The sequence below is a fragment of the Triplophysa rosa genome, linkage group LG22 (genome assembly GCF_024868665.1).
Source record: "Triplophysa rosa linkage group LG22, Trosa_1v2, whole genome shotgun sequence".
Lineage (NCBI taxonomy): Eukaryota > Metazoa > Chordata > Actinopteri > Cypriniformes > Nemacheilidae > Triplophysa > Triplophysa rosa.
The window spans coordinates 11,070,245-11,084,516 of NC_079911.1; the positions used below are offsets into that span (position 1 = coordinate 11,070,245).

The 14,272-nt window shown below is 37.7% G+C and overlaps 1 protein-coding gene across 2 annotated transcripts; it reads right to left on the bottom strand.

Moving 5' to 3' along the window:
- Positions 1 to 774: 774 nt before the first annotated feature.
- On the bottom strand, positions 775 to 13,713 carry slc43a2b (solute carrier family 43 member 2b). 2 transcript variants are annotated; one of them, XM_057321194.1, is made up of 15 exons: positions 13,608 to 13,713; positions 12,908 to 13,133; positions 8,776 to 9,061; positions 8,628 to 8,683; positions 7,591 to 7,667; positions 5,738 to 5,830; positions 5,486 to 5,619; positions 5,111 to 5,307; positions 4,665 to 4,808; positions 3,765 to 3,782; positions 3,419 to 3,551; positions 3,175 to 3,307; positions 2,404 to 2,477; positions 2,008 to 2,131; positions 775 to 1,907 (listed from the first exon to the last, which is right to left on the bottom strand). In XM_057321194.1, exons 2-15 carry the CDS (start codon positions 13,065 to 13,067, stop codon positions 1,746 to 1,748), a joined length of 1,791 nt encoding a protein of 596 aa, XP_057177177.1. In that variant the 5' UTR covers positions 13,068 to 13,133; positions 13,608 to 13,713; the 3' UTR covers positions 775 to 1,745. The 2 variants fall into 2 exon arrangements, with proteins under 2 accessions (XP_057177177.1, XP_057177178.1); XM_057321195.1 differs by lacking the exon at positions 3,765 to 3,782.
- Positions 13,714 to 14,272: the final 559 nt, after the last annotated feature.

Here is a 14,272-nt window from a genome sequence, read left to right on the forward strand (position 1 = left end):
GGCGGCTTCAGGCGAGCATTGTTACATTAATATCATCTTCCTTTAGCAATCTGCCAGAAATTATGTAACAATAAACCGGTGGAGTCTGTTTATAGCACATCTGTTGCCAGATCCCACCATCCGATTATTTTCCTGTAGTTACATTCTGATCTTCACAAGCCATAGCATTTCTCAAAGCGCACCTTGCACAACTAAGCACAGGGTCTCAGTGTGGTCATTCATCTAGCTTAATACAGTTCCACGGCCTGACTCAAAGCCATGGTAATTCCAACACCTTTGTTTTTGTTCAGTAAGCAAACACTGGACCTTTGTGCTTTCTGTGTTATATTTTATTGCAATATGCAATAGGTTTTAGAAAGCATTAGGTAAATTAACTTTAAGTTATCAGTATATCATAAGTGCGCACTTAAAATCTATACTGACTATAAGAGAATAAATATCACTTCAAACAATTAACATTGACACTTTGTATACTAAAATATTGGTATGTAGGTGTGAATGTTTGGCACTATTGGTCCCTACACCTGGATCAATGCTGTCATGTGACCTGTCTATCGTTATCAACCTGGGTTTGGCATAGTGACTGGTCTAACAAACAATAATCTCAGAAAAAATTAATAATTTTATAAGAGAACACAGAAATAGCTGTAACTGTGTGTTTCAATATTTCTATGTGAGCGTCTTGATTCAATTTATGCTTTGAAAAGACATGTAGACAGACACTCATATAATTCTACTAAATATTTTCGCACATTACAATAAATTAAGGCAAAATTAGTCATTAAAATCACATTTTATTCAATATTATAGTAATGCCATAAAGAACGATAAATGAAAGCTGTTTAGAAAAAAAAGAAAACAGATACTGCAACACTGTGTTAACTTTTGCAAGTAAGGTTGCATTGTCCATGTTGTCTGTTAGATTCAGAAACAAAATAAATACATTAAACAAAACAACAAACACGATTTACATGGCTCCAGTTCTTCAGTCAGCGGTCACTGGCACTGTAAACTGCACAAAAGGCACATTTGTGAGTTATGTCGTGCTTCAGAGATCCTTGGGAACTTGCTCGCATAAATATCACAGGTTACAGTATACAAGCACAAGAAAAAAGACAGAAAAGGGAATTATGGGTCATGAGGGCTTCATGGGATACGTGTGTTAAAAGTGCAGTTGTTCCCCTGATATTTGAGCCTCGGCTTTGAGCCATCACCTCGCCAAACAAAACTATGTTTTCTAATGTAAGCTTATATGGACTTACAACTTTGACATCCCTTGTTAAGGTTAAAAGAATGAATGAGAGTTGCGTTTATGTGAAAGACACCCAACTGGCATCATTACAGTCTGTGTGGTCAGGCCTGCTTCAGCCATCCTCCGAACATACAGGCGTGTATATAAATCTTGCAATAGCAAGAAAAAATCATATATTAATGTGTAATATATTGAAATGTGTTTTCTTATATTTAGGTTGTAAAAAGACAGTCAGGGTTAACACTTTTGCAACACTTGTAAGTTAATGTAAAATGCCTCAAAAAGAACGCCAATTTTCCCATGTCACTTTTCATTCTGTTTCTGTCTCTCATTTCTGCTTTCATCCAATGAGTTACTCATACATAAGTTAAATAAGCCTGGAAATGAGAGAGGCACAATAGCGTGTAACCATCACTGCTTGTGTGTTTCTCATGATATTCATCATCTCTGCCTCTTTATTCTGCTTTGTTTTGTCCCTTAGTTTGTCTTTTCTTTACACAAATGCCTCTGGAACATCTGTGCCGTTGATTTTCAGATAGATTTTGGCATTGTTTTCTCTCTCCTTCCTCTTTTTGTGCAGAGTCTTTCTGAAGTACAGCAGATAAAGAGGTAGCAGGAACCCCAGCATACTGACACCCAGCAGACCGACGTTCACCTACACCAGAGTAACAGAGGGGTCAGAACGTATACCTAACAGGCATTTCATCCATTTGGTATGACTCAAGGTCTCTTATATATAGTGCTTGTGTCATTACCCAAAGTGGGTCTCCATTTAATGGTCCCATCATGGCCATGAACAACGGTTGCTGCAACAGAGCGAACAGAGCGCTAACCAGAGACTGCATACCGGTCAGACTGCCAAATTGAGATGATGGGTACCTGCAGACACGCAAAGACATATTCACGTGTAATAAAGAAACAATATGGACACTTTTCTGTTGGAGTCAACATCTTTTAAAAATGGTTTTGTATTTGAATTTTCCTCTGTACAGTAAATGTGTTATAAAACTATACAACGTTCCTAAAAGTACACAGCATTCCCAGCATGTTCCCAACATTATCGCAAGTTAATTTGTTATCACAGTTATCACAAATGTGATGATCACATGCAGAAAGTATTCATGTGTAAGCATTAATACTGATAAACTCACACAGCGGCGTAAAGTCCACCAATAGCCGAATGGATGAAGCCTCTGACAATGGTGTGAAGAACAAAGGAGAGCATCTGGAGAAAAAGAATAATGACATGAAATGACAAAAGCATATAGACCTAATAAGACTGAAAATTGAATAGTATTTTCTTCTCATGGTATCAGCCAATGACACGACTACACAGCAGTTTTATAATTTGGCCAATAGGGGGAGATACCGTACAACTATGGAGACACAACCAAGTTGCCACCCAGGTGAAAAAAGTGCACTAAAATACACTTTAAAGTGCTCTGTACACGGAACTTGTACTTAATCAAAAGATGAGTTTTTAGTACCTTTTAAGATAAACTTGAGCACTTAGCAGATCTAAGATGTGCTATTTTTGATGAATAGAATTAATAAAAACTATATTTTTAGTGTTATAGGTACATACTTATGGAAGTGTACTAAGTGTAATTAAATAAAGTGTATTTTAGTGCACTATTTTTTTACATGTGCAGTAATGTTTTTACAACTTTTGGCATCCTGACCAAATGAGTTAGTAAAGTGTTTTCTTTTCTAAATCTAAGCTCATATGATGGCCATTTATCAAACTGGAATGAAATTCAATCCGAGCGCATTGTATTATGTAATATAGTACCATCACATTTAAATGTAACAGGTCAATGCAGGTATTCCATACTAAAAATCTGCACTATGCACTAATGCGGAGTATGGGAGTATGCGCTTGTATTATTGATGCATTGTTACATTGATGTCGTCTCACACACCTGCAGGGGTAAGTTAGGAATCAGGCAGGTGATGCCAAAGCCGACGAGGAGGATGTTTGTAAAGATGAAGGCTCGTGTGGCATTGGTCACTTTCTGGATTTGCTTGTCTCTGCGTTTGGGCTGAGGTTCATCCCTGGAAAAACGAGGCAGTTGATTAAACATAAAACAAATGTCAATGATTTACTTACATTTTTACATTCTAATGATTATTTAGGCCACAGATCACACATAATTCGTAACCTACTTGTTGAGTTCTTTCTCATTCCTGTCTCCATCGTCACATTCCTTCAGCTTCCAGTCCATGATCTGACCGATGACCGGCGTCGTCATGAGGCACAAGAGCTGCATCACGCCAAAAATGGAGGTGTAGAGACTTACTAAAAAAAAGAGAAGGAGAGAATATATCACTGTCTAAGCGATAACAACAGAGGTTGGTTAATAACTACTCAGGTCAATGAGTTTAATGGTCATTGTATCTCAGAGGTCAGACTGTGTACAGGAGAAGGTTAAATGTTAGAATAACAAGCTGTAGGAAAAAACACGCTCTACTGGGTTCTACTGCTATTTTACTGCTTTGAGGAGGTTCTTACCCAATTCCATTCTTTCAACTGTAAAATAGCCAAAATGCATCGATTTAGCAAAAAATTATGTTAAAACCAGACAGAAAAATAGATATTTACTAATATACTGTAGCTGATATAATGTACATATGTAATATATTTAAACTGTTATCATTTTCTCCAAATTATAATAGAAAAGTTATAATTTTATCTAAATTCAGCTATTTAAATTTTTTTATGTTATGACATCAAGAAAAAAGTGTTTTGAACAATAAAGCATCTTGTTCTGTTATACTAACATAATAAAACTCTTGGAACGCCCTTCAACCAATCAGATTAGAGCAGGGGTTTTCAGACTTTACGATGCTAGGGACCCCCAAATATGATGGATCTTTTGTGAGGGCCCCCTTCCTAAAATATATTTTTTGTATAAAGAAACATTTAAGATAAAAATAAATATAAATAATAAGTGTGATATTGTGAAGACAACATATTTAATAACTGGCTAAAATAAGAGTCATGTTGGATGTATAAATCTGAACAGAAAAATGTTTAATTCAAATGTATTTGCTACTTTACAAAACCCAGTGAGTGAAAAAAGGGAGCTGTGGTGAGGACTACTAAAAAGATAAAAAAATAAACAATCCTGGAAAGGATGCATGTAGCAAGAAATAAGAGATAAACACTTAGAAATAAGTATGAACACTTCTAAATGAAACGGTAATAATGTTCAGTAGACTTTTTTCTTTTTTTTTTAGATTTTTTGGGGACCCCCTAGAATCTTCTGGAGGCCCCCTGGGGGTCCCCGGGCTCCAGTTTGAAAACCCCTGGATTAGAGGACCAGAACTAACAAAGAAAGTGTAACAGGCTAAAATAATACATCAGATACCTCCATGCTTAACATATTTATCTACCATCACAGACACACACCTGTGTTGAAATCTCCTCCGCTGAGGGACTCTAAGATGTTGTTCATGGCTCCCATGTAGAAGATGAGACGTAGTTGAGTTACACACATGGTCACCAGACTCAACATGAAAAGCGGACTGGAAATGCTCTTCATAAACGACTGAGCTGCAAAAACAAAACAAACACAGAGTTAACAATCATTTGCCAAAATAACTCAATGAGCCAAAAACATGCCCAGTGAGCTCTTCAATATGTCCCCCTCAACTTGTACTCGTCGAATTTTTGTGTTTGAGTATCTTGCTAGATAAATCATCCAAATTGCCAATATATTTGAGATAGGTAGCTAAATAATAAAATACCCAATTTGATGACATAGATACGGTATATCTACTGTATATCGCCCCCTGTTGCCCTTTTGAAGCACATGCATCTTGGAAGTCTTTAATGTGCTGGCTATAATCACTTACGCTCCTCCTTGGGCTCACAGTGTAGTTCCAGGTCCATGGTGGACAGGCAGAGTTTGTTTGCTTCTTTGGCCTGGAGCTCTTTCTGCTTCTGAGTGTTGTCCACGCTCAGACGCTTGCCGACTGTCGTCACTTGCCTGTAAAACTGCTTTCCTGTGATCTTGTGATCAAAGCCCAGCCAACTGAACTTGATCTTGATACTGGGAAAATACAGTCAATATTACATTTAAAATAATGCATTTGTCAGATTTTTTCAATTACAGTGCATTGAATGTATAAATTTGATCAGAAAATAAACCCATGAGCTCTATGATATATTATAGAATTATGAGATGTAGGAGTGTGTGTGTGTGTGTGTGTGTGTGTGTGTATTCTTACGTGTAGTCCATGTCCTCGGGTCCCGGGAAAGGCTCCAGGGGCCAGTTAAAGAAGCAGTTGAGGAAGACGAGGCCAGCACAGCCAGCCCAGACCACCAGAATCATTATGAAGGTCACACCAAGGTCATAGATCACCTACAAAAAGAAATAACACGTGATCAGACCAATTAATTATTGTAAAACGCAATGTTGGATTTTAATAACGTGTTATTTTTTTTCAGTTTGTTTAATAACTTTAATTTGTCTTACAAACCTTGACCCCAGGAAACGTCACAGCTGAGGAAGCGTATGAGCCAATCATAAGCGCGATGAACGTGGAACGCAGGTCACCAAACATGTTGGAGCACTAGAAGAAAACATGAGAAAGAAACAGGTCAATAAGGACATATGGAAATGTAAGACGTACTGAAATGTTTATGTAAAACTGCTTTGAAGCAATGCATTGGAAAAAGTCCATTTAGAATTTAATTACATTAAAAAACATTATCATAATTTACAACCACATCAGAAATACAATACAGAACATTTTGTGTTGCATTTTTTTGGGTTACATATTGTTGGTGGAAAAGATGAAAAAACACTTAAAGGGACAGTTCACCCAAAATTTAAACCCTTGTTATTCCAATGTGTATACATTTCTTTGTTCTGTACCACAGTAGAATTTTTTTTAAGTGCCCCAGAACTGTTTGCTTTCCTACATTCTTCAAACAGAATTTAAAATTTTGGGTGAACTGTTCCTTTAATGAATATAAAGATCTGTGCATTCATAGTAGTTGTTCAGAGCATTTACAGTTTGACTAGCAAGAACAAAGACAAATGATCTCAGTCATTCTGTAAATAGTAGGCGAGGAGAAATGGCCAACAATTATAGGCTGATGAAAGCCCAGCAAATCAGCAGTGAAAGCCTGTTCAGTATAAACGTTTTGACTCCAGTGTATGTGGGTTTTGAGAGAGAAGAAGAAAGATATGTGACAGAGGACTAAACGTAGAAAACAACATCATTAAATACAGCTGTATTTAAGAAATTAAAAAATGTTTGAGTACATAAGCCACACTTAAAATCCATTTCATTTCAAGTATCTGCTAATCTCTGAATTAACTTTTTGAACCTTTTTTCGGTTACTTTAATATCAGCTTGCCCATTTTAGTGGATTTGTAAAGTCTATTTTCCACAGTTTATGTCAGCATAAATAACTTATGTAAGCATAATAACCGCAAATGTTCAGCACATTAACTAAAGAAAAATTCCCATTCTTAAAATGCACTTCTGTCCATTTAAATGCTGTCTTTCTTTCACTTTCTGTCATCAAAGACGAAGTTACTGGGCCAGTAAGAACTGAGGTATGACCCGTCCAGTCTAAACCGGCTACAACCGAGTCTCTTTTATGACTCTAATTGGAGCTCAGGCCGGGAATGCCCACAGTTATGCCTTGTTCTGACAGCAGGTGGATGAGCATCAGCGAGCATCCTGTTACGTAAGAGCGCGTCGGTAAGTATGTGATCAACAGGTTCTTAACAGAAGAGCTAGTTTTGTGATTCAGTAGGAATTTCTGTTAAAACTGGTCTGAAAAAAATCTCAGATGGCAATTGGGCTGTGGTCCACACCCCATTTACAATGTGATCCATTCAACGTGGCAAACATGAACACAACACTTCCATTGTAATCAGCATTGTGTTAAAAATAGGCTTTGATGTATACAAATTGTTTCTTAGAATTATGAGCAGGTGTGAGAAAAGGGTAGATTTGGACCCTGGGTGTTTCAGGTGAGTTCAGCCAGGTCATATAATTCCTCAGATCACGCTGAGTGTATGATAACCGGAGGCTGTTCTTACTGGGTCACTACACTGGATTGTACACCATCAGGAGTTAATTGATGGTGCCAGTATAGCCACTAAAGCGAGTCGACAGGAAAACAGAGACCTGAGACAGACGGGTTGAATAATTAACCTGCTGTATTGCGCTTGAGAGACGTTTGAAAGAGAAAGAACGAGAGAGAGTGGAAAGACAATAAGATGCGCTGAAAAGATCGCAGGCAGGCAGAGACCAAATACAAACACAAAACTGGGAAGTGTACTTGTATTTTTTACACACAAATACACACTTACTGTGAGTGAAGTGAAGGTCATACACATTCCTCCGAAGCCATTGAAGGTCAGAGCGATGAAGATCAGAACGGATAGATCTAGAAAAGAAAGATATTTGAATCATTTTAAGCAGAGAAATACGCCCATACGTGCAAAGAGATTTGCTGCTATGTTTTATTAAATATACAGTGCTTAAAAGAATAGTTCACTCAAATATGAAAATTCTGTCATCATTTACTCACCCTCGAGTTGTTCCAAACCTGTGTAATTGTTTTTGTTCTGATGAACACAAAGACACATATTTGGAAGAATGTTTGTAAGCAAACAGTTCTGGGGCACTATTGACTTGGGGAATTGGGGAAGAAAACTACTATGGTAATCAATGGTGCCTCAGAACTGTTTAGTTTTCCACATTCTTCAAAATATATGTTTTGTGTTCAACAGAACAAAGAATTCTATACAGTGTTGGAACAATTTGAGGGTGAGTAAATGATGACAGAATTTCTTTTTCGGGTGAACTATCCCTTTAAGAAATTATTAGACCACCACCCAGTGTAAGGTCTGTGCCACATATACCCTGACTAAAATTATTGATGATTACCAAAATCATTTTTTATATTCCTGTAATGGTTAATCCACCAGTATGTGTAAACTCTTTAGTCTCAGTAGTATTTCTAAAGCTAAAAAATAGTTTGTTTCGTGATTCATACAATTTCAGATTTACTGCTTTACAAGCAACTGCAAGGCAGAAAAAAATAGCACCATATTATTTTTCTTTAGTCGGATGCCCAATTACAGTTATTTACTTGCAGTCCTTAATAGAAAAATACATTTTAATGATTGAGTGTTGCACTCTTTTTTTTTTTACTTCTGAGAGAAGTTAAATGTGCCGCCTCAAATTTGGGTTTAAAATGTGAATAAAGAATATTAGTTATTTCAGTTTGTTATTAATAACAGACATTATTAGTTTTAAACATGTTTTTGACCGTTGAAAAGTTCTTATGACAGGTGGTCTAATAAACTGGTTAAGCGCTGCATGTATAAGATGTTCCTAGTACCATTTGGATTGCTGGCTCCATAAGCGATCATGAGGCAAGACAGAGCAAAGCAGGTACTGGAAAATAAAAAACATTGTTCAGAGGTCAACACCACTTAGAATATGAATAAAACAGGGCCCATGCCATGTAAGCTTTGTACGTTATCTACCTGCCAAGCAGACGGAGTTTGCGTGGGCCGTATTTGTCCATAACAATCCCAAGAGGGAGAGTGATGGCGCTGAGGAGAAAAGAGCCAACGGTGAAAGCCATATTGAGCATCTCATCTTGTTCCTTACAGATCAGCCAGCCGTTCATCCTTAGGTGGTCCTCAGGATGGTTCAGAGGGACCACCTCCACTCCCTCATAATTCTTAAAATCGTCGTATTCGAATTCTGCATCATTGGAATGCGATGAAGGCATAGGTGGCGATGAGAGATTTGTCATCGAGCTGTTGCCTTCGAGAAAAAAGGAGAGAGAGAGATAGCGAGATCAGTTTGTGTTGAACACCATTTAAGCTGCAATTTTAGAAACGTGATCTTTTCTGTTTAGTATGCATGGTTAGTAAACATAAACCTACAGAAGATCTAACAGTAGGATGTATCTGTAGAAATACACAGACATCTAACACATTGTGGTTGTACCACTCACATGGTTAACATTTCTGCTAAACCGGGAGATAGAAAGTGAGAAAACTGATATGTTGGTGTAAAAACCGAGGGAAGAGAGAGATGCTGGACGTATTGGTCATATGGTCCATACTGTGAGAACATCTGTGACGTAAGCATCAAATACTTGTAACTCTGGTTGCTGTCCAATCACGTGTACACCACATCTCTCCACTTCAATACCTCCTGACAGTTCCATGAAGCTCACAACTGAGATTTCTCAAAACACACTCTACACTTTTGTCAACACGCCATGGGTGAAACGGTCAGTGGATTTATGCAGGTAAGACCACTTAGACCATTCAGAACTGTCTGACTATTTCATATACATAAACATAGATACTGTTAGTACTTCAAAACTAAAAAATATATTTTGCTTTCGTCCTGCTGGAAAGACCAGCATACTGTACAGCTGGTCCCCAGCAAGGATGTTTCGCATGGCTTTTCTGTTACATCAACACCTGACCAGCGTAAACCAGTTGGATCTGAGTGGAATTCATTCTGGATTACGTTGGTCTTCTGAGCAATATGTGCTCTTTGATTGCAGCTATGGTACAATGTGTCTGACACAGACCTTCACCCGGCAGTAAAATGCTGGGAATGAGGAATCACCATTATGTTGTCTCAATAAAGACGAGATAGGAGCTGGAAATGTTACAGTAGAACGGAGAAAGCACACATTCGCTGTTGCTTTATCTTGTTTTATTGCTTGTTTTATAATTGTCCTTTTGGACTGTTGTACAGAACTGTTTCACATTATATCACCGTACACACACACACACACATTTAATTCTCAGACACTGAGCCAGGTGACAGCAAATTGCTCTCTAAGGTGACACAATGGACATTTATGAACTTTCTGACTTGATCTTATGCTAATGTGTGTGGTCGATCAATTTAAGGCCTATTTTTAGGTTTTCCAAAACTTTAACACTTTAACAGCCAGTGAAATGATGGATGTTGGAAAGTATAACTGTGATTCAATAGATTCATTCTGCTGATACACGTGCCTCCCTTCATGGGCCACAAAGGAAGAGGTTGCGGAATGTCCTGACGTTTTTTACACCTGGTTGTGAACTATCACAAGGCACACGAGAGGCCGGGTCGACTTTAGAGGAAAATCTATTTCGATGAGGTGCTGGCTGTTGAGATGATGTTCCCATTTGGGCACTAGGGGTGTCAGGAGATCCCCTAATGTCGGCCTACGCAACACTGATTAAAAATGTCAGTACACACCCTGAGAGATAGCAGTCACATGTGCTCAGCGAAAAAACAGGTTGGAAGTGTATGTGCGTTTCATAGGAAGACTGATAAGTCCGATGAACCGATTGAACCTGTACATTAATCAGTTGAGCAGATTAGTTAACTTAACTATAATAAATAGTGATAAAAAAAGTGATTTAAATTGCTTTCATATAATCTTTTAAATATTTTTCCTGATAGGTCGATTGCTAGGAGTAGCTTTCTGGAAGCCAGGTGAAAATAAATTTGCCCAAACAGGACAGTTTTACTCAAAATGTTTAGATAGTTCACCAAAAAATGAAAAGTTTGTCATCATTTACTCACTCTCTTGTCATTTCAAACCTCTAAGACTTTCTTTCTTCTGCAGAACACAAAAGAAGATATTTTGAAGAATGTTGGTAACAAAAAACATGGGTACCCATTGACTTGTCATTGGTTTTGTGTCCATACAATATAAGTCAATGGGTACCAAACGGTTTTTGGTCACTGACATGCTTCACAATGTCTTCTTTTGTGTTCTGCACAAGAAAGTCATACAGGTTTGAAATGACAAGAGGGTGTATAAATTATCACAGACTTTTCATTTTTGGGTGTCTGTAACTTTTAAACAACTGTTAATGTATTAATACAAAGGAGGGATTGTTTTTTTCTCCATTCACAGCCATTTGTTTGTTGGCCAGACGTCAGGAACATTGTAAGTTGAATGAGCGACACACACAATACACAATGTTCCTAACCCCATTTCTGCGGAGAGGGTTAGAAGCATGATAAGAACTTGTTGTTTGAAATCTAACATTGCTGATGGAGCTCTACGTTTTGCTACGCAATGAACCACAAGTGTACTCACATGCTACGCATCATACAACTTTCCCGCAATGTAAACGCTGACTCAATGCCATTGTCTTGGACCTTTGATTCTTATCTATGGACTTTGAGATGACACATTCCAGCTGCTGCATACTTCAGCTTTTTTAGTGCCGTTTTCGCTGAGACAGATCTAACTTACGTTATAATAATGTGACAAAACCAAAAGGATGGTCGATCAGCTGAATATGCCACAAAAAAGGAACTGTGGCAGCAACGAAAAATTACCTTTTTTTTCATACACTACTCTATGCCAGAAAGCACACAGACAGACTCGTATGTCTACCACTCCACCCAGAAGTAGATCTGCCTAAATGATAGGACTCCTACAGTTTCCCTCACAAACAACTCCTTTTCTAATCTACCCCCTTATCGCCCCTCCTTCTTGTTGTCTCGGAATTTCAAACCAGATTTTGTTGTTAAACAGCCCTGAATGCTCTATTAAATCAAGAACAAGACAGTGATTAAAGGGCATCAGAAGCCAATCTGTCCTTTTTTGTGACACGTAGCTCAAACAATAGTTAACAGTTAATCAATTCTGAACTAATCAGTAGATATGGGGCTTTAACTCTCTGATAGAAGCAGATCATAAAGATTCTCATTTAAATTAAACCATCATTAGGCGTCTCATTTTAAGGTTTCGTTTGATTCGCTGTGGAAAACTCCTTCACATTCCAGTGTTTTATACAAAGCCATGGCACTGTGATTAAAAGCTGATTTAGTGGAAGTTCTGGTAAAGTGTCTGTGGTCATGGGGCTCCTGAGGGAAGATTCCTCCTCCTTAGAGAAGGTGAGCACAAAAGTGTTTTGCTCGAGATCAGTTACACCATATAAAACCTTACTGTCGGCGATAGATTACAGTAGTGTACAATACGCACAAGTTTAAAAACAGGATTCTTCTGGTTTACAAGTATTGTCAGACAAACATGACTCGTTTTTTTCATTTGCAGCTTAGGTTCTGCTGTTTGGTTATTTTGAAGAGTAAATAAGTTCTTACTTTAAGCACATTCTTTAGATCCGAATATTTTTAGGGGTAGTTCTTTCACGCATAGAGGACACTACAGTGGACAGCTATCAAAACGGCATTTATACAGTGTCAAAAAATAACTGAAAAATAAACTGGTAATTTTCTGCGAGTAGGTTATCCATTAATTATATGGATAATCCTTCATATTACAGTCTATTGTGCCTTATTTTTTTATAGATTTTTTATAGTGTATGCGTTTATCAAGGCATAGTTGTAAATCAACCACTACATGTTCCCTAGTGCACACTGTAACCTCTACAGATGTCCATTTAAATGAAAATTTAAAATGGAAACGTTAAAAATATGTGTAAAAAAGTTAAAATCTTGTTTTTTATGCTCTAATGCTAAAAACACAGGGGAAACTAATGACCGGGGTTATCAGAATTCATGCATGAAAGGCTTCAACAACCATAAGTCAGTGGTTTTTACAATGAAAACTCATTTGTGGAACTTATAAAAGGTTTTCTTTCACACCAGGCTATTAAAACATTGGTTATTTCTTACCTAAATCTGTGCAGAGGTACGAATAGAAGCCCTCAGACTTCAGCATGATGAGTAAGGAGCCCCAGCCCAACAGAACAGCAGAGAAGAGCAGGTTTTCGATGATGGCTGTCACTGCCATCCACCAGCGTCGGGCAAACGCTGTGGCCAGGGTCGGTGCCATGACTGCAAAGCTTAGGAAAGCTGAAAGATGAAAGGAAATGGGTGGTGTGGATGGGGGATCTTAGATCTGTCAAAGAAAGAGAAAGAGTTTGTTTCAAAAGACGTTTAAAAGTTCTGCGTGTGATATTATACAGGAATATATTTATATAGAAATATATTATGCATCTCAAAGGGTAGCACATGGCACAGCAACATGGGGGTTAAAGGTTCAATGTATATGTAAACGTGTGAGATTTAACAAGAAGAAACTTCATATATTTACACCTTCTTTAAAATGCATGACACTTTTGCAACACGGTGATCAGAGACAAATGGAGGCGTCCCAAAACAAAATCATATAAACAGTTATATAAAGAAAAATCTGGATTCTGACATGATGGACATCACATACAGTATTTGCTCATGGATTGTACATTCATGAAAAATACAGTAAGCATATTCAAGAAACCACAATGAGGAATAGAAACTTAACTAAAGTTTTCCTAATTAGAGTTATTTTAACCTCAGTATTGAAAGTCACATATTACATTTTTTCTCTTACCTTTGATTGACAGAGAAGCTCTGCCTTCTGCTTTACAAGTGCAAAGTTTTTCCCCTGATGTTTTTGCAAACCCCCTCTCTCTCTCTCACCCCTGCAGTTACCGACACTTACTGGGAAATACTTCTGGGCAAGTGTCTCATTTATAACGATTTCATCAGGGAATGCATCCGAGCGATTCTATTGGAGGCTTTGGGAGGCTGAGCATGTCTGTCAGCCAATCAGCTGAGAGTTTCCCGGTGCACGGGCTGTTCGCAGGTTATTCGCTTCTCTCACGCAGTTGAATTGATCTCTTTTACTGTACTTCTACTTAGTGTCGCAACTTCCACACATTTATCTTAAAAGAGCGGATGGGTGGGATTTGATGGAGTTCAGGAAATTTGTTTTACATTTGGGGGTCGTTTTGTTCTGGTCGAGCATTGATTATAGGGTATTTCCTAAAACTCCAGATTACAGAGAAAACATTTTGTCGATAGATTTAAATTACTTTACTACTAGTCATTTTGCTTTTATCCAGATTAATTTACAAATGAAGATCTCAAGTAATTTTACAAACATATCTGTAGGTTCACGGTTTCATAACAATAATAGTAAAGAAGCAAAGTGATGAAAAGTGGCATAAATATGAATTGAGAATAAAGCATCTTTCCTCGTGCACATTCTAACGT

Coding starts and splice junctions, on each gene's coding strand:
- slc43a2b (XM_057321194.1), bottom strand. CDS start 13,067: ATGGCACCGACCCTGGCCACAGCGTTTGCCCGACGCTGGTGGATGGCA. Junction 9,062..12,907: donor GTACCTCTGCACAGATTTAG/GTAAGAAATAAC, acceptor TTTTTCTCGAAG/GCAACAGCTCGATGACAAAT. Junction 2,132..2,403: donor GGTGGACTTTACGCCGCTGT/GTGAGTTTATCA, acceptor GCGTGTCTGCAG/GTACCCATCATCTCAATTTG.